Genomic DNA, 20,271 nt, shown 5'->3' with positions numbered 1-20,271 from the left:
ACAAAAAACTTGAAAAGTTTTATCATAAAAAAAATCTCTTAAAATAGCACTTGCTGGGTTAATTTTTTTATTGGATGTAAAATAAAAATATGTACATCAACAAGCACCCAAGCAAATATATTTTCACTACTTGAAGCACCAATTTTCAGCAAAAATCAAAATCAAATTTTTTTTTTCTTCATCAAAGCCTTCGGCAATCAGCTCTTTTTCAAGGTCTCAATTTATAATAAATTAAATGCAATTAATTATCAAATATAAAAAACAAAATCCTTATAATAAATCAAATTATTTTTCTAATATTTTGGCTGTTCTCTTAACGAAATCCATTAGCCAGGTATAGAAAAGATCCAAATAAATTTATCCACAACACAATTTGCTCCATAACCGACAACTTCACGGTTAATAATTTTTTTACTGTCAGATAAAAAACTCGTGGCATTGAATCAATTTAATAAAAAATCTTGTAACTAACATTTTCTTTTTTTTCTTTTTATTTATATTATAAATTTAACCTTCATTACATCGATCAAACAAAAAAAAAAAAATGTCAAACAAAATCAGTCACTATTCTATATTTATACAATGAATTTATTTTATTTTTTGTTCAATCAATTCAAGCAAACACAATTTAATTAAAAATAATTAAGGTGAAGGTAAAATTATTTTAAAAATATATTCAACAGACAATATAATTAATAAATTTTTTTTTTAATTAATTCTTTTAATAACCCTTCATTTAAAAATAAACAACACTTATTAATTTTATTATCTATATATAAACTTGACTTTGTTGCAAGAAAAAACAATAAAAAAAAATGAATCATTATAAAAAAAAATAAAAAAAAATGATTTCCATCAGAATAAATTATTTTTCAAGATATACATCACTTGTTTATATATCCTGGTTTTTAAATGAATTAATTTTTAATAATAGTATCATCAAATTTAGTTGATTGAAATATATCATCACCTGAAATAAAATTTAAACAACGTTAAAAATTCAAAGTGATAATTAATAATTACTTCCTGGTTTCTACTAACTGTTTCAATTTTTTTATATATATATTTTTTTTAATTTTTAATAAATAATAAAGAATGGAGAATATAATTATGTGCTGCAAGGCACAATCATATGAATTGCGCTCCAACAGGTGCCGGGTATCATAACCACCAGAGCACCTGATGAAGTACAATCAACATGCAGCCTCTTTGAATTTAATTTTCCTCCATTCTAATAACTAATATTAATCTTGATTTGGTAATTTACACAGTTGTTGAGGTATTCTTGTCAATGATTTTATGCTTATTTAGCGCGCTTCATACTGACCTATTAAATCATCAGTCAAAAGTACCCAAGTAGCTCGTGTTAAAAGTAGCTGACAAACATTAAAAATATATTCTTCAAAAGCACCATCAAATTACCTATATTAAAACATAAATATCACTTTAATTTATAAATAAATTAATAATCAATTTAAATAATAATCAAACACGTAAAAAACTTGTTGCAAAAAAAAATGAATAATAAGTTGAACCTTGTGATGATATCTCAAAGACTATGTTCAATGATGATGATCGAAGGCCAAAATATTTAATTTTATCCATCGAGAATTGTAATATATTATCAAGGCTTCAAGACTCCAAAATATCATACACGTATTAATGGGAAAAAATTCACAATTTACCAATTGATTTGTTAAATAATTAAAATTTTTTTGACCACGTTATATTTTATTATAATAATCAATGATGAAATATATGTAATTTTACACTTAAAAATTAAAACTGATGCTTGATTAAATATCAAATATCTATGTGGCACTTTTTTTTTAATTAAATAGTGTTATATTTTTGTTGTAATATAACTTAAATATCCATTTACAATGAACTTCTTGTAATGTAATAATGATATGATCCAAGAACACCGGAAATACAAAAGTAAATTATTAAATTAATACAAGTTAATTGTTTGGATATAACACTAAAGTATTGTGCAAGTCAAGTATTGGAGATATGTTCAAGTCACGAGAGCCAACGCGAAACTGACAATGAACGTGCCTTCAAGAAGTTCAATCTAAAAAACTTACTAATGCGTTTGGAAAGCTCTGATCCCCTCCAGTCACTGCCACCGACACAGAATAAAAAAATAAAAAAAAAAAAAGAAAGGAAAAAAAAAGTTGAGAAAAGATGTGGAGGAAAAAATTTTCATTGTGAAAACGGATGCTGTCGTTGGGGGAAACAGTAGGAAACTTGAGGAATCAGGTAGAAGAAATAAGAGATGAAAAAATAAAAAAAAAATGAAATATTTCCGGTGAACAAGAGATTCGAAATTTGAAAAAAAAAAAAAAAATTTGGGACTTTGAAGCTGTGGGATCCCGACGGGTAGTCCTTGGAATTATTTTGAACCGCTAATGACACGATGACCGTGACTAGACAATATTCAGGTTCAAGGTTTCGACATGGAAATCTTTTAAAATCATGTGTCAAATGAAAAGCTTCATTTTCAACAAACAAAATAAAAAATATAAATTGTTTTTTAACTTTTTATATACTTAAATACATGACTCAATTATGAATCATTTTTAATTTTATTTCTACAAAATTCCACCTACACACAGAAAAAAAAAAGTACCATCAAAAGAAAATAACAAAATTTTTCACTTTTAAAATACCAGTATAAAAAAAAAAAAAAATCAAAGAAAAACACTTTGAACCATCAATTGATGATTTAGTATTCAAAAAGACAAACAACTCAGCATAAAAAAAAAAAAAAAAGAAAAATAAACATTATTTTAAAAGGAAACAAAGAGAAACATTGACAAAAGAAAATTCGCTGAAAATACTGGTAAGTTGTTGTGTATCTTTGACATGAAAAGAGACAAGATTACAAAATGCATATATTTATTCTGACCACTCAAGACAACACATGCGTGTCTACAAAAAAATAGCAGAAAAAAAAAAAAAGGATCATTTTCTACGGATGATATGTGTGGTCGTCGTGGTCGTCGTGGTCGTCATCATCGTCGGTTGTGATGACGAAGCAATTGATGATTGAACAACCAAATGATTGTCTAGACTATTTATATTATTATCACCGCAATAAATAATAATTGTATCTTTGTTTTTAATTTTTTTTTTAAATCCCTTGTATTACAACAAGTCTCGTTGTTTCATCAACTTTCACAAATGGTGTGTGTATTAAGGTGGGTGTTTTATGTCTCCATATCTGACCACTCCAATGTGAAACAGAGGCTATCAGTTAACTTATTATTATGTTTGTTAAAAAAATTATTGTACATCATATTTAACACAAACAATTCAAAAAGATACTTGTATTTTATGATGGTGAACAACTTGCCGAGGGGATATTACAACAAAAATTAAATACTTACGAGCATTTCAGACGGATATCAAATTATCCGCGATTATAAACACAACCGTTGACGCCTCAAATTTCAACTCTAATTATTTTTTATAATTATTATTATTTTATATTAAAAACATACATTTATTTGTTGTTTATTATTTAATTTATTTGCTATTAAAACGTTGGAATAATCGGTAGTTTTTTAAATATGAAAATGTCTTAATGTTTAAATTGAAAATAAGACATGTGATTATTTGATGACCTTGATATGACATCGTTAAATCATGAGCCAGTATATTTAAAATAATTCAAGTGTATTTTTGAATATATTGTACGACTGGTTTTATTTCTAAAAAAAAAAAAGAATTTAGAAAAGAAACAGTGGGTGAAAAAAAAAATAAACTAGTGAGACAAGTTTATTATTTATATTTGCAAATACGTAGGTGTATTGAATTTTTAAATTTTTTTTAAATATCAACGTTGTAGATTTGAAAAAAAAAAAAATTTTTACAATGACGCAGAGTTTATTGATCATTGCAGATTATTTTGACATAAAATTATCGGAATTTAAAATAAATATTCTTATCAAAAATAAATATGACTAAATTGAATAAGAAAAATTGTCTCAATTATTTAAAAACAAAAATTCAAAGTTTACTATTAAATTTCTTGACAAATAAAAAATCATTTCAAGTATTTTTTTTTTTAGTTCATGTTAGAGGGTGAGTTTATTTAAATATTAAAAAAAAAACGGTTATTTTATTGAGTTAACGGTTGGTTTTATTGAGATGTATAAATGTTAATCGACGGTTAAAAATATATAAGTAAAAGGAAGTTGATAGAATCCACTAGACATGGTACCCAGAGAAAAAAGAGGGTTTTTATGAATCGAAGAAGTATTAATCGAGGGGGAAAAAAACACAAGGTCTCTCTTTCTTTCAACTTGTACTTTAAAGAAAAAAAAAATAATGTAAAATAATAATACCAAGAGAGTGAGAAGATAAAAAAAAAAATTGAAAAAGAGAAAGACAATTTTTAAAGTGAGCATTTTAAAAAACTTTAAGTACAGAAGAACGAACGTGACACATTGATGACTGGCTTTCAGAAGGATCCAACTGGGGTGTAACAAAAAAAATAAAAAAAAAAACGAGAAATAAAGAAAAAAAAAATAATGAAATAACGACTCGACCGGATGATAGTCTTCTTCTATTCCCAGAATCACCATGGGGAATATTTTTTCAAGTCATTTGAAATATTCATGCAATATATATTTTTTTTTTTCAATATAAAATTTGAAGGAAATATTGAACAATAGGTCAAGATATTATGTGAAAAGAAATATTGCAAAAATAGCCTCAAAATAAAGACTAAGTATTAATACACATTGATCAAATGTGGCATCAAGGATTGGCTGTTGGATCCCTTTTTATATATAATTTTTTTTCAACCCTCTATTTCTTGATCTGGCTATATTTAGTTTGCCGCAGTGCAGTTTTGATGCAGCTGACGTTGTTCTTGCCGCACGTACAAACAACGATGTAAAAAAAAAATTGAGTAAAAAATATATTTTTACAAAAATCAACTCGACAAAGAAAAACGAAACTAATAAAAAACAAAATGGGGCTTTTTTTTCAAGTAAAAATAAAGAGGGAACAAAAAAAATAAAACATGAATATGCGTGTGTGATTCTGCTGGGTATTTCGCAAATTGTATGAAGGCCACGTTGCGAATAATAAAGAATAACGTTCATATATATTCGAAGGATACAGTACGTGTTGAGAGTACTCATTAACACTCACATTGTTGGCATAAAAATTATTTTTTATTTTTTATTATAAATATTACTCTTTATGATTATTTGATTATATTTTATTTTTAGTTTGTCATTAACAAAGAAATATATATTCAGTGGAAAACTTTGTAGTTTGAAAAAAAAAATCTTGGATATATTTTAAATAGTAGTTTTTTAATTTTTTATTGCTTAAGGATGTCTTATCTTTTCTCTTGAATTACCGACTGACAATTATCAAGTCAATGACGTTCGCAATAACACATCCTCTTCTTTAACCGTTAAAAAAAATATTTTAAAAAATTTCAAGAATGTCTGCGTTGCAAAAAAAAAAAAAAGAACAAAAAATTAATTTTAAATTAAAAAACTATTAATTATCTATTAATTATTAATTATTTTTAATTTAAATTATAATAAAATGTCAGCACAAATTTTGGTTATACTACTTGAAAAATTTATTCATTTTTGGAGTCTTTTTAATTCTCATTTCTCTCGCAGTCTCGCACGAATTTCAAGGACGTCAGATGAAAGAATAAAAAAAAAAATATATATAAAATAACCGGCTCAAGCTAGCAGAGAGAAAAGAAAGCATCTGTACCAGTTTGATGACGAGTATATATTTTTTTTCTTTTTCTTCATCATGCTTTTTGTCCTTTAGCAATTTTTTTTTTCTTTTTATTCATTCAATTGATTAAGTACATGGATTCATGCAAAGAGCATCATTATGTGTACACACATGCATCACTTGGCTTGATGTTATTCGCAATCGATAAAAGCCATGTAGCTTTTTGAGAGGTGTCTTTCTTACAGTAGATAATCCCATTCGTGTCAGACGACACATCAATGTCCCCAGACAAACGACATACCGACACATACACGCACCTTTTAGCTAATATTTAAATATAAATTTTCATTGTAAATCAAAACTCATTAATCATTATTTATATATTAAATTAAAAAAAAAAAAACAGTAAATTGATTTAAGCTTTTATATAAATTATTAAAAATTCAATGGGGAATTTTTTATTCAAATTGAATTTATAAAAAAGACTGATTTATGATGATGACAAATTGATGAAAATAATTTATCAAAATTAACAATTTTTTATGAGTAATATTGAATTGATTAATTTGTCATTATTGTTGAAAAAGAAATAATTTGTCGCAGTTGGGTCGATGGAATCAAGTATGTAGAAATAAATGAGGACATACATTAAACAAGTTCAATACTCGGTCAAATTGTCATTACTCATTGTACATAAAAAAAATCAACATTACTCTTAATTTGTTGTTTAAATATTTCAATAAAAGCTCTTTTTTTTCAATAAAATTTTTCGACACAAGTCTAGATAAAAAAAATTGGAGTAAATAGATAAATAAATATTCTGAGAAATTGATGATGATGATTTTATTTGAACAGCTTCTAGACAGTCTACAAAAGCTAATGAAAAAAAAAAATATATATAACAAAGATTCAAGACAAGTAATCATGACACGTTTTTTGCAAAATTCCAAGAATAACACCAAGCAAAACTAGGGATGTCTCAAGGTCTTCCTAGGGAAAAAAGATAAATATTTTAGCGAAGAAAGAGAAATGAAGATGCTCAAGTAATATTGGATATATAATTTTTTAAACTCCCACTATTTAAACACACAACATATCGCAAAATAATTTGCAACTATGTGTATATAAAGTTGGATGAGTATTTGTTGGCGGATGAAACAGCAAAGATATCCAGAATTGGCGCAGAGTAGTGGGATTTTTAGCGGGGTGGTAAAAAGCTGGCAAAAGTTTTTAAGTAGGGGTTGTCAGACAGAGGCGGGGCACAAGTTAACCGTGGGCCCGCAGGAGGGGGGGCGCCTAGCAACAGACCCGGTGACGATGATCATCATCATGATGGTGGTGGTGATGATGATGATGGTGGTGGACGGTCAGGAGGCAAGCGTGATTAAATAAAACTAGGGAGCAATGCGCGCTACGAAAACGACAACTACATACCATAATGATAATGACAAAAATTAACAATAAAAAAAAAATTTTTTCTTTTTTTTGCACTAATTATAAAAACAACTTAAACACATGAAATAATTTACTTGAATATTTTCCAGATAATAAATATCATTTGTAGTCTAATTCTTAAGGAAAAAATTATAATGAATTTTGAAAAAATTAATTTATTTTATTAATTAAAACAAGTATTTTATGATTAAAAAAAAAAAAATTATATTTTGTTATTATTATCATTCATTAGGCTTTTTCTTGTCTGATAAATTTATAGTATAGAAATACACAAGTTGTGTGTAAAATCAACGGATACAAGCAAGCATCGAGGCGAATCGTTTAAAAGTTCGGACGAAAGTCGACCTGTCTCGAGGTCGAATTTGTACAATATAATAATAATAAAAGGAGTGGCCTGGTAACAAACCCAGACAGTGGTGTATTTTATTTTTTTTTTTTATTATTATATTTTTGCATCACTCAGCAATATTCTTGAGACACATGAAATCAAAAATATAAAATTTTCATGTCTTTGTGTGTCATCAGCGTAGTCATCATCATCATCATTCAAAATCAGCAGAAAAAATAAATAAATAAGAATAATGTATCCCTGATGATGATGATGATGATAATATAATAGCTGACAATTTATTTAAACAGAGAGAAAGAGAGATAACTTGTTCGTCAAATTTGAAGTATTAAATGTAAAATGAGATCTAGATGATGTGATGCAAGATGATGTTGATGGTGTCAACAGTTTGCTGATCTAATCATGATCATATAGAATATATATATCTCAAGACATGTATATAAATGATATATGTATTGGTTGACCGACCGGAAGTGACACCACTGATCATCAATAGAGTACCATTCAGGGTGACACGAGGGTGGCAAATACGATAAAATCTATATTTGATCTTCACGCCTTTTTATTTTTATTTTTTTTTTTTTCCAGATCGATAACTCTTTATCAATCAATAAAATCGCAATAACTTAATTTTCTTTTTTTATCTTCGGTATGGCTTTTTAAAAATTCAACAAGAATATTTTGATTTTAAATTTTAAATGTTTGTTATTAAATATTAAAATTTATTTTATGAAAAATTATTGAGTAAATATTTTCTTTGATATTTTGTAAATAATGAATTTTCATATAAAATATTTTATTTTTTTTATTTTATTTAGACTTTCTTTGACAACGGAAATAAATAATTTAACATAATAATCATATCAGTAACGATCCAACAAAATAAACAACTTGAAAATTTACATATTTATATATGAAACTAAAATACGATTACTGCACTAATAGTTATTGTTAAAAAAACAAAACAAAAAACAAAATTATATGCTTGATAAAAATTTAAAAATAGTAATAGAATTATTTTAATTTTAAAATAAAATTAGGGGTGTGGCATTTGATAATTATTGATGATAATTTGTTTAAATTTTTCGAAAAATATTGTGTAATTGTTATTAAAGATTGTTTATCTGCAGTGAAGTAGCCCGACACACAAAACTGATGCACAAAAATTGCATTGCAGAAAAAACTGCAGTGACAAAGAGGAAGCTCTAGGTCTTGATAAAATAATGGATCAAGTTGATAAAAAAATAAATATATATCTTTCCAAATTAAGAATAATTAAAAGAAATATTTAATTTAAAAAAATTAAAAGCAACAATTAGCATGAGTAAAAAATCAAGATAAAAATTAAATTTTAAAAGGTATTTTAAGGCTTGATAAAAAGTCTTAAAATTTCAAAGTAAAATACAAATGTTTCTTCAATTATAAAAGAAAAAAAAAAAAATGAAAAATTTAAATACATTATCAAGACAAAGTCAAGCATGTATGATGAGAAAAATTTTAATATAAAAATATAATTTGCCAGTCGAGAATTCAATATTAAATATATTAAACTTTAATTTTTTATCTATTAATACAAATAGATATGTTCACTTTTACATATAAAACAAGCATCTTGTTACCTTTCAAAGCACGTGTAGTAAAAAAAAAAAGAGCACAAATAAAAATTAAACGGAGTTTATGTTGAGTCACGTCTAGAAACCCGGATTATACAATTTCTACACCGAGCCTTAATAGTTTTTTTAAATAAATAAATAAATAAATTTTTAATCAATTAATTCTTCAATAATAAAATTCGCCAAATTAATTAGTATTACTAAATTAACACAACAAACTAAATCAATATTTAAAAAATAAAAAAAAAACAATAATTCATTTGAACTTTGTCACCTTGAAAATGAAAAATAAAAATTCGGTAAATTTTTAATAATAATTTCATGATATTCTGACATTATTTATTATCATTATTATATATTTTTTTTTTAATCTTTCACGTTTCTTCCCCTGAGCAACTTTGTTCATGGACTATAAATTAATTTAACAGCAAAGCAAGTCTGGCTTGGCTAACCGGTTGTAGTAAAATGAATGATACAGCTTCGAAATAAATTTAACCAGTTTGACTTTTTTAAAAATTAACACTTATATAAAACATACGGACTTTTGTACTTTGAGATAATGAAAAATCATATTAATTAAAAAAATAATCTTACCTGTGTTGAAGATCATCAGTTGACAAAATAATCATACCACAATTTTAAATAATAAAATTATTAAAATTATACTTCAACTCTGATTCACCATGGTGAGCGTTTTTTTTTTATTCAGATAATTATTGAGATAACGATTCGCAAATAATTCGGTCGTAAAAAAAAAAAAAAATTCATGAGTAATGTGTTTCGTGATCATGTGATTTAAATAATAATAATTTTTTTTTTTTTTTTTTATAAAATTCAATTGTTTTGTAAGGTTAATTTAAGGGAGGAAATTTAATCGTAATTATTTTACGTTAATATCAAGACACGAGACACGATGAAGGGAATAAAAAAAAAAAAAAAAAAAATGGCGTATAACACGTCACCAAATCACTCGTGCTTTTTCAGATTTATTAAATCAATTTTTTTTTTTTTTTAAATTTATTATTACCTGTGTTTTTTTATCTAGCTATTGTCGTAAATTGTCGTTCACTTTATCAATGATTATTAAGATATAAAAATGGAGGAAAAAAAAAATTGAAAAAAAAAACCGTTAAAAAATTATCAGTAACTCCAAAATGTAAATTTATAATGAAAAAAAAAAAAAAAATTAATTTGTTTGCTCGCGAAATTGAGGAGTAAAATTTGAAAAAAAAAATAATTTAATTACGAAATGATATGTAGTTTGAGTAAGTATGAGTTGAAAAAAAATAAATTAAATTTTTTTTTTTTTTTTTTGATATTACCGAGTGGATGATTACAGACGACAAGGTCCACTTTGACGAAAAGCCGGCGATGAACTGGCAGATCGACAGTTTGAAGATACCAGCCGAACCGAGGAGAAATAAAAACCGTCGTTGTAACTTACTAGCCGTTTCGTCGCACATCGACCCGACGAATTTCAACGAACATAGACGAACCATACAATACATATACGCAATTATACATATATGAGATTTTTTTTTTCTTTTTTAATCCCCCCACTTTATGAGTAATTCACGCCGAAAATCCGAAATCCAAGGCACCGGCCGGCGTTTTTGGTACACATTATTATCACTACGTGGCGCTTTTAAAATTATTATTAATATTTTTTTTTTTTTAACATAAACTATTTATAATTTATTGTTATTGTTAATAAAATATATACATTTGAATGGATTATTATTATTAACTTTCAAAATCAATGTAAATTTTATTTTATTTCGTTATTTTTGAGGTTATAAAATCAATTTAAAAAATATATTTCGAATAATATTTTAAATGCTATTTTTATTTAATTTGTAAATTGATGATTCTACCTATGAAACTACGTTAAAATATCATATGCATAAAATTATATATTTCTTGTATATTTTTGTATTTTACATTTATTGAACGTCGCTATTATATATCACTGTATAGTATATGTCATATATTTCGTATGTTTTTTAAACATTTTATTAATAATATATTCGATTTATTATTTATTTTTATATATTATTTATTAATCATATATATAACTTTGAATTTAATTGTTATATAATAAAATTATATTATTTTAATGTGATCATTATAAATTTAACTAATTTAATATTTTGTTTATTTTATAATTTGAATTTTAAATCTTCTTTAAATTATAAAAATCAATGCAAAGTAATATTATTTCTGTTATTTTTTTAATTATCTAATTTAAAATTGTTCTATTATTTATTTATTATTTAAATTGATTAAATGCATTATGTATTTTTTTTTTATTTTCTAAAATGAAAGATTGAGTGTAAAGATTGGAAAAGCTTTTACCCTCGGACTCGGTTGTCAATGTTGAATGTTCATCTACAAAAATCTACGAAAGACGTTATCCTTTGTTAAGACCAATTAGACACACATACACATATACAATATATGATATATATTTGATGACTAAATGTACTTGTATATTGTTGTCATCAATCATTTTTATTTGACATTGTTAATACACCAAGACAAGTCAATGTAGCAATTGTCACAATCTGTTCTATTGTGTGTTTTGTGTGTCTTTTTACAACAATAATATATCTTGTTTATTTTATAAAAAATAAATAAAATTAAATACAAAAAATTTATTTACTCATTTTTATAAATGTTTTTTAAGCTTCTATCATTTTTCAATCAATTTTATATATTAGTAAACATAAAATCAAATAAATAAATAAACAAAAATCATGATAATTTCTTTATACTATCATTGTTATTTATTTATTTTTAGAATTTTATTTTTTCTATTTGAAAAAACACTTTGTCATCTTACTCCAAAAAATAAAATATTTAAATATGATAAATCACACTATTATTATTATTTAAAATTATAAAAATTAATAGAAAGAAAAAAAAAAAAATAGGAAAATTTAATTTATAGCTATTTTTAAATACTCCATAAAATTTAAAATATATTATCAAATAAAATAATATTGAAATAAATTGTCAGAGAGGTGCAAAACATAAAAAAAATAACTAAAACATAAACTGTCTCTAAAAATACATTGTAAAAGAGAGTAATAAATGAGCCAGGTGGCTTGATTTGTATCAAGATGATAAAAATATGTTTAAAAGCCATTTTAAGAAATATTAATGATAAAAAATTATTTAAAAATTTCAAATTATATATTAGTAATCGAAATTAAGTAAAGAAATAATAAGACTGTGTCTGACAATTTTATAAAATTGATTATTAAATTTATAGATGATGATGATGCTGATGATGGTGATGCTTTGGTAGTCACATATACATTAACTTGAAAAATCTATGCATTTATCTCGCTCAAGGTATAAGAAATATATTTTACAAGGAGGATCCAGACAGCCAGACACAGTGGGGCAAGAGGCTGGTATATAAAAAAAAAATAGAATAAAATAAGAGAGACAAGCAAAGGATAACAATTTCATGTGAATAAGAAAGACAGATAAATTGTGAATTCATCGGGGAAATTTTCACCCGGGGTTACACCTTCACCAGGTCGAGCTTTTCTCGTTTTTTTTTTTTTTTATTTTCACTTGTGTATTTATACCACAAGAGTGCTATGAACAAGCAAGCCAACTTGAAACGGAAAAAATAATTAAAAAATTACTCCAAGTGCGACCGAATAACCCTCATCCCTCATTTAAAATCTCACTTCATCTTTTGCATGTACGTATTTTGTCGTCTTTATTTACCTGTTTATTAATTTTTTTCTATTTTTATAATTTGGTATTACTAATTGTCCCTGTTTTGATAAATGTTTTCTAATTGTGTGTCAAGGGTAAATGAAAAATTTAAATTTAAAAATATATATATTGCGATGATACAATTAAATTTGTATATATAAAATTTAGCTTTTATTGAACGTATTGTGTTGCAGTACAAGGTGGTGTATATTTAAAAATAATGTTACATGATGTAATGTATGTTTTACGCCATGGCGACTGCTATATTGGCGCAGTATAGGGCGGGGTATTTTATGTACAGATTACAGGGACGAATCAATCCTATCAATGCACCCTTTAATATTTATTAATAAACAATATAATAAATTTTATTTATTGTTTTATTATTTATCATTGTATTTATTTATATTTTTTTATTTTTTTTTAATTTTTTAGACACGTGGTAAATTTGTAAAATTAATTTGGAGCTAAACTTTGGCTTACGTAATTTTTGATCCTAAAAATATATTTCTTTTAATTTTCAACTGGTTAAAACAGATCAAGAGTATATATATTTTTTTTTTTAATTTATATTTTTAATTATTATTATTTTAAATATTGATTATCTTATTTTTGTTGGGTTATTTTTAGAATTATTTAAAGAGAGTTTCAGTATTTTTGGCAATTTCAAACGGATGGATGACTATTTAATTTTTTATCAATGACACAGTAGTTGATATCAACTCAAAAAATATAATCTCGTTAAAACAATTATGTTTTTTTTTTTGATATTAATTTATCAACAAAAACAGAATAAATTTTTCAGTTTCCTTAATTAGTTATTTAATTTTTTAAAATAATTATTTCAAAATATAGTTCAAGGCCAAGGATTTATAATAAAAAGAAAAAAAAAAAAATTGTATCTATCAGTAAATGCTTCAGCATGATGTTTTAATAATAAATTTTTTTTTTTGTTCATGTTTATTAGTTCCGGTGAGTTTAAAACGATTGGAGCATAAAAATTTACAACGTAAAAGTCATTAAATTTATTTTTCTCTTTGAATGAAAGAGAAAATCATTGAAAGAAAAAAAAAATCATATTAAAACATCAGTAAGATCTTTTTTTTTCTTGCTCCAAATGAATGTTTAATTTTGTGGACAATAAAATATTTAAAAATTAGTTAATTAAATTAAAACAAATGATATTTGTTTATCAATAAAAATTGCAATTAACAAACTAATTTATTTTTTCAAAATTTCTTATTTTTAAAAAGTTAGATAAAATATTATCTAACGTCTTGAGAACGGGTGTGGTATACTGGTGTGGATAACTGACCTCGCTCCGGCTCTTTTCTTTCCAGACAAGTCCTAAAAATTATTATCTTTCTTTTACTGTCTGATGATGCCCTACGACGCCCCATCACCAGTAAAACCCGCACATTTATTTAATATATTTTTTTTTTATTTTTTCATTCTCAATTATCTATCTTCCTCCCTCTTTATATCTTCGTGTCGTCAAGACCACATGGCTCCGCACCAGTACAACTGATAAGACAAAGAACCCATCAACAAATTTAAATAAATATTATATATTTAATTTTATTTTTACTATTTCGTTTTTTTCAGTTTAGAATACTAGAAATCATCAAGATTTTTTTTTTTCTATTTTGGTTTAATCTTTAAAAAGAAATTTTCGTCTTTTTTTTTTTTTTTCTCTTGAGGTAATATCAGAAAGAGAATAACTTGTACCCTTAAAGACAAGAAACGTCTCAAGTCTCGATCCCTTGGTTGTTGTATTACAGACCCACACCTTCGAATTTCGAAACGAATTGGCAGACGGCAGTCTGGCTGTCTCGTTGCTCGGCAACGCGTCACTGCCCACCACCATCATCATCGATAGGGTGAAGTTCAGATATTGCTCCGAATAGATTTTTTTTTTTTTTTTTTTATCTATCAACTAATCACCAACTTCATTCTTCTTCTTTTTTTTATTTTACATATGTATTTTTAATTGATTCAACAAATGAGCTTTTTAAATCCAAAAAAATTTAAAATTTTTTTTTGTATCTTTTAAATTATATTCAAGGTAGCTTACGTCATATGTAATTTCATATTTTATTTTTTTATATACACTGTCTAGAAGATGATGTCTGTTGCAAAAAACAATAATAAATAAAAAAAAAATTTAATGGAAAATATATTCAAAAGCATTGAGCGTGAAAAACTCATGTACGCCCACAAAATTTTATGGAATATTTTCTCTTGGCAACAAATCATAAACATTATTATTTTTAGCTATTGTTATTAATATATAAATTGAAAAATATATTTAAATTAACAATAATAATGTTTAATTAATATTTCGATTGTATATGAATTTTTTTAATTGATTAAAATCACTTTCTCTTTGCTTTTTGCTGTTTTTTTTTTAATTTCGCTACAGTGAGTCATTGATGACTCACGACTAAAAATCTTGAACAATTTCCTGAAAAAAAAATCAAACTTGACTCTTGAGTTTATTTGATAAACTTGAGTCATATTGAATCTTGTATTTATTTATTTTTTTTTCGATTCTATACAAATAAATATTGAAAAAAAAATTAATAATTTAAATCGTATTGTTATTTTCGAATTTTAATTATAAAAATATAAAAATTATTCAAAAAAAATAAGGCAAAAGACAATGAATAAAATAATAAAATGCAAAATAATTTATTGCAAAGACACAATCGTACAATATTTATTTAAACTTCAGGTATTTAGAATGTATATAAGGTTGTGACTATTTATGTAAAGATGAATCATGGAATTGATTGTTGTAAAAATGCATTGTCAACTTGGTGTTTATAAGATCAGTAGTACATATCTTCTCTTTACAAAAAAGAGACAAAAAAATAAGAGTAAGAAAGAGAGATGTGTACAATTCACTTTATATTATATCTTTCATAACTTTTACACATTTATTTATTTTCATTGTTCTCTTTATATTCATAAATGCATAAAGACCGTTTCACTCATAATAATCATCATTTTTTCAACATAAATGTCATATTTTCACGCACCAACACGAAAAAAAAAAAAACAAAAAAGAAATGAATTCACTTGATCACTCAATTAATGCTCATTAAAATATATATTACAAAAAATTTATTTTGTAGAAAAAAAAAAAAAAAGTGCAGTGTATTTATCCACAAAGTGTTATACAATTTTTAAAAAATAATAATCATAATTATGTCTAATCACTTTGTCTAAATGATTATTTTAAATTAACAAGTTTAAAAATTATTATTACATAAAAACAAAAACAATTGAGCTGAGTTTTAATTAAATTGAATGTCGAAAATTTAATTTTTATTTTCTTGTCGATATTATTTATATTGTCAGAGATATTATTTCATACATTGCACTTGAAAATAAAAATATTGTCCAACATTACATGTGAATAAAATAACTGCAATTTTAATTTTTTTTTTTTTTCAGCATTAATGGATTCGTAAACACAGAGGTGTCTCTCATCCTCCCTCATTATTTTTTTGTTAATTTATTTTTTCTTCATCACTTGACATTTTTATTCAATTATTTATTAAGCTTATTTTTTTTTTTGTTTATTATTATTCATTTTAAAACTCACGTCAACGATATAAACGAGCAAAATTTCGTAAGGCATGCATCACTGTCTTCGGTGAGTCTGTTGTCCTGTAAATAAAATTTCAAGCGTTAAATTCCTTACATACTTCATGATTCACTAATGGAAAAAAAAAAATAAATAAATAAAAACATTCTTTATAAGTTTACCTCAATATTGTACTGTGAAATTCCAGAAGTTGTTCTGGTGTTGCTGTTGGTAATCCAACTGCATTTTGTGTTGGCATTGACTTTATTGCTTCCTCCAGCCATATTGCCATTGACTAAATGAAATAAAAATATAGATATATTAATTGTATTGATTATTGGAAAAAAATAAAATATATAATTTAATAAATTTACCGCTCCATCAGTCAGGGTGAGCTCAACAAGTACATCAGCAACATCTTGAAGCATATATGTTGATAATGAAAATACAGCAGCTTGTAGTAAACTTGTAACTAATGCTTTTCCTTTTTCAGCTAAAATACCTTGTACTAATTGACGTCTAATTGTATAATCTGATCGTTCATCATGATTACGTCCACTATGAAGAAAATCATAAAAAAATTTCATAACAGAAGCATTTGCATCTCTGTGATCAAGTGAAGATGCCATTAGTGCACAATCAATAATACTACTTAATGCAGCTGAATGTAAAAATGCAATTGGTCCTCTTTGTAAAAATCTTGCACATAAACGAAATAAATCATCAACAGTATCTGGATGATTTTTTAAACCATCAGTAACTTGTAATATTGTAAATGTTGGTCCAATAAATGCTTCAAGCATACGTACAAGACCAGAAGCACATGCATGATCAGCAGCATATTCATCAACAAGAATTGAACCAAGATATAAAAAACAACTATGTTGATTTGTTGAATATAGCTGTACAATTTGTTCGACAATTGATTCAAGTAAATGTACAGCATGTTGTCCAATACAACGTACAGCATATCTTAAACAACGACAACATCTTTCCATAATTCTTGGATCATCTTGAAATTTATTAAATACACTTGAAAATACTGGCCACATATCAGTTATTGTTGATTGACAAGGATGTATATCACATGAATTATCAATTGATGGATTTGTATGTCTAAATATTGCTGCTAATCTATCAAGCCACAATACTGGATCTGTTTTAGTACCACGTTCTAATGGTATACCTTGTAATTCAACAAGTTGACAAAGTGGTTTAGCTTGAAACCAGCACAACTCTTTCATTGCTGTGCTTATTTCATTTGTTGGTAATCTAGCAAGTATTAATGATACACCTTTTAATAAACCAACAGCAGCTTCATTACTTATTGGAAATGTATCAAGTGAACGTGCAATTTGTAATAAACCAGGAAAATGTGATGCCATATGTTCTGGACATGCTGTACATATACTGTGTAATGCACTTGATGATGCACTTGCTAATCCTTTTTGATTTAAACATGATAATAAAAAATTTAATATTGGCTCAAGTGATTGTGGATGACTATTAATCCATTCACATAATTCACCAAGTAATAATATACTTGTATGTCGTACAGCAATATGTGTATTATCTGGTACATTTAATATTGCCTCAACAACTTTTGGTACAACATCATTTTCTTCAGGTAATATATTTTTAGCAACAGCTTGCATTATAAATAATGCTGCTTCAGTTAAATCCCATGTTGGTTGTCTTGTTATTGTTGATTGTCCTTGTTGATTATCATTTGTACCAGTTAATGTTGTAAACATTTGACGAAAACAATGACTACTACCAACAACAAATACAACATCTTTTATTAATTCAGAAACACGTCCACGAAAATCAACTAAATCTTCACCACCACTACCATCTTCAATTAAACCAAGATGATCTGGTTCAACTTGACAATGTTTACAAAGACCACCAATTAATCTTTCTATATGTGGTCTAAATATTGTATTTAAATCATCATTATTTTTACGATACAAACATTCTGATAATCTGTACCATAAATTAAATGTTATTAATGCAACTTCATAATCATGATGACCAACACACATTAATACAAGATCTAATATTTTAATAGCATAATGTTTTTTATCAACAGTACTACCAAGTACAATTGTATTTAAATATGTTTCAGCTAATTCAGTAAATATACGACAATAATTTATTGATTTTTCATTTTCTTCATGTGCAACTGATAAATGATATGGTTGTTCAAGTGACATTACATTTGTAAATAAACCCAATTGTAATTGTTGCAGGCATGTTGTATATTCAATTGTTATTTTTGTATGACAATTTTCTTCTTCTAATTCTTGAAGTATTATACAAATACAATCAGTTGCTGCTTCATGTAATTGTGAGCATGATTGATAATTTCCCAATACCTAATTAATAAATTAATTAATTAATCAATTATATTATTTATTTATTTATAATTTATTATCTTACCTGAAAGGCATATGCAACAACGTCATTATTTGGTATTGATTGCAATGGTATAGCATGAACATTTACCCAACTTTTAAAACATCTTAATATTCTTGTGTTAATTTGTACATTATCATTACCATTTTTTAAACACATACTCAAAAACTTAATAACTGTGTCGACAGCATTTGAAAGATCCATCACTACACATTGTCTTCTATTTGCTCCTAGCCTGCATAAAATATATAAATAAATACATTTAATATTGTGTTGTTATTTGAATATTATAAATTAATAATTAAATTACCTGAGAAATCTTGAATTTATTTCTTCTGGAAGTACTGTCATGACTTCTAACAGTGGCCACAGGCTGCTTTGATTACCACCAAATTTGTTGATTAAATCAATAACTGGTGATTGCCATGATGACATTTGTAAAGCTAAATCAGCAAGTGCTACTGATAACTAAAAATAATATTGATGATTAATAAATAGTATGTTTATTATACAAACAAAACAAACAAATGAATTTTTTAAATACCTGAGTAACTATTATTGTATTTGTATGCTCATTTATTTGTGATATGTGTTGAAGCAATGAATCTCTAAGTGATGTATGTGCATCAGTGGGTAATTCATGAAATGATAATTCAATTTTTGTTCTCATTGTTTGAGCAGCAAAATAACAAGATTCTAAATCTCGTTTTTGTTGAAGCATTTCGTCTGATACTTTCCATGCATACACCTATTTAATTAAATTAATAAATAAAGATTAAAAAAATTTATTATTAATGATAATATATTCAATGACACTTTGTATTATTTTATATATATATTTTTTTTTGTTATTAGAGGTTATGTTAAATTTGAATTTGATCATTCAACAAATACCTTAAACTTGTTTATAAAATAACAAAAAATTACCAAAAAATTATTGAAATAAATAGGATAATTTATTTGTAAATTTAAATTTATGTATTTTATTGATAATGATAAATAAACTTACTGATTTTTGTAATTCGCCGAGCCATGCTGACGCTTTTTCTTTTTCAGTTGGATCTGGATTAGTGTATAATGTGTAAACAGCTTGATAAACTGTGTCTAATTCTGGTGGTGAATTCATACTTCATAAAGTATGTTATTTTCTATTATTTAATATATTAATATCCATTCAATTATTATAGGTAAATTTTTTTTATTTATTATTTAATTACACTTATTAAAATTGGCACTATTGGCAGTGACAAACTGACAACACAAGACAACCACCACCACGCATATGTAGACCGTGGCAAATTTAAAAACTATTTAATCATCCCTCGTGACACACATATATGCACATATAAATAAACACAACATACACATACACAAGAATCTTGTTTTCA

General features: G+C 25.4%; 1 protein-coding gene across 1 annotated transcript; it reads right to left on the bottom strand.

The window, feature by feature from the left end:
* Nucleotides 1-15,540: 15,540 nt before the first annotated feature.
* On the bottom strand, nt 15,541-20,167 carry LOC122848291 (transportin-3-like). Its single transcript, XM_044146267.1, has 7 exons — nt 19,893-20,167; nt 19,428-19,631; nt 19,194-19,351; nt 18,908-19,118; nt 16,840-18,843; nt 16,648-16,760; nt 15,541-16,548 (listed from the first exon to the last, which is right to left on the bottom strand). Exons 1-7 carry the CDS (start codon nt 20,007-20,009, stop codon nt 16,485-16,487), a joined length of 2,871 nt encoding a protein of 956 aa, XP_044002202.1. The 5' UTR covers nt 20,010-20,167; the 3' UTR covers nt 15,541-16,484.
* Between the last annotated feature and the right edge of the window lie 104 nt (nt 20,168-20,271).

Source organism: Aphidius gifuensis, linkage group LG2, assembly GCF_014905175.1.
Source record: "Aphidius gifuensis isolate YNYX2018 linkage group LG2, ASM1490517v1, whole genome shotgun sequence".
Taxonomy (NCBI): Eukaryota; Metazoa; Arthropoda; class Insecta; order Hymenoptera; family Braconidae; genus Aphidius; species Aphidius gifuensis.
This window is presented reverse-complemented; position numbering and strand designations above follow the sequence as displayed.

What these genes read in the sequence shown, in the direction of transcription:
- LOC122848291 (XM_044146267.1), bottom strand. Translation starts at nt 20,009, where the DNA reads ATGAATTCACCACCAGAATTAGACACAGTTTATCAAGCTGTTTACACA. An exon ending in ATAAATTCAAGATTTCTCAG is followed by an intron (nt 19,119 to 19,193) that starts GTAATTTAATTA and finishes TATTTTATGCAG; the next exon opens with GCTAGGAGCAAATAGAAGAC. An exon ending in TTGTTGCATATGCCTTTCAG is followed by an intron (nt 18,844 to 18,907) that starts GTAAGATAATAA and finishes TTTATTAATTAG; the next exon opens with GTATTGGGAAATTATCAATC.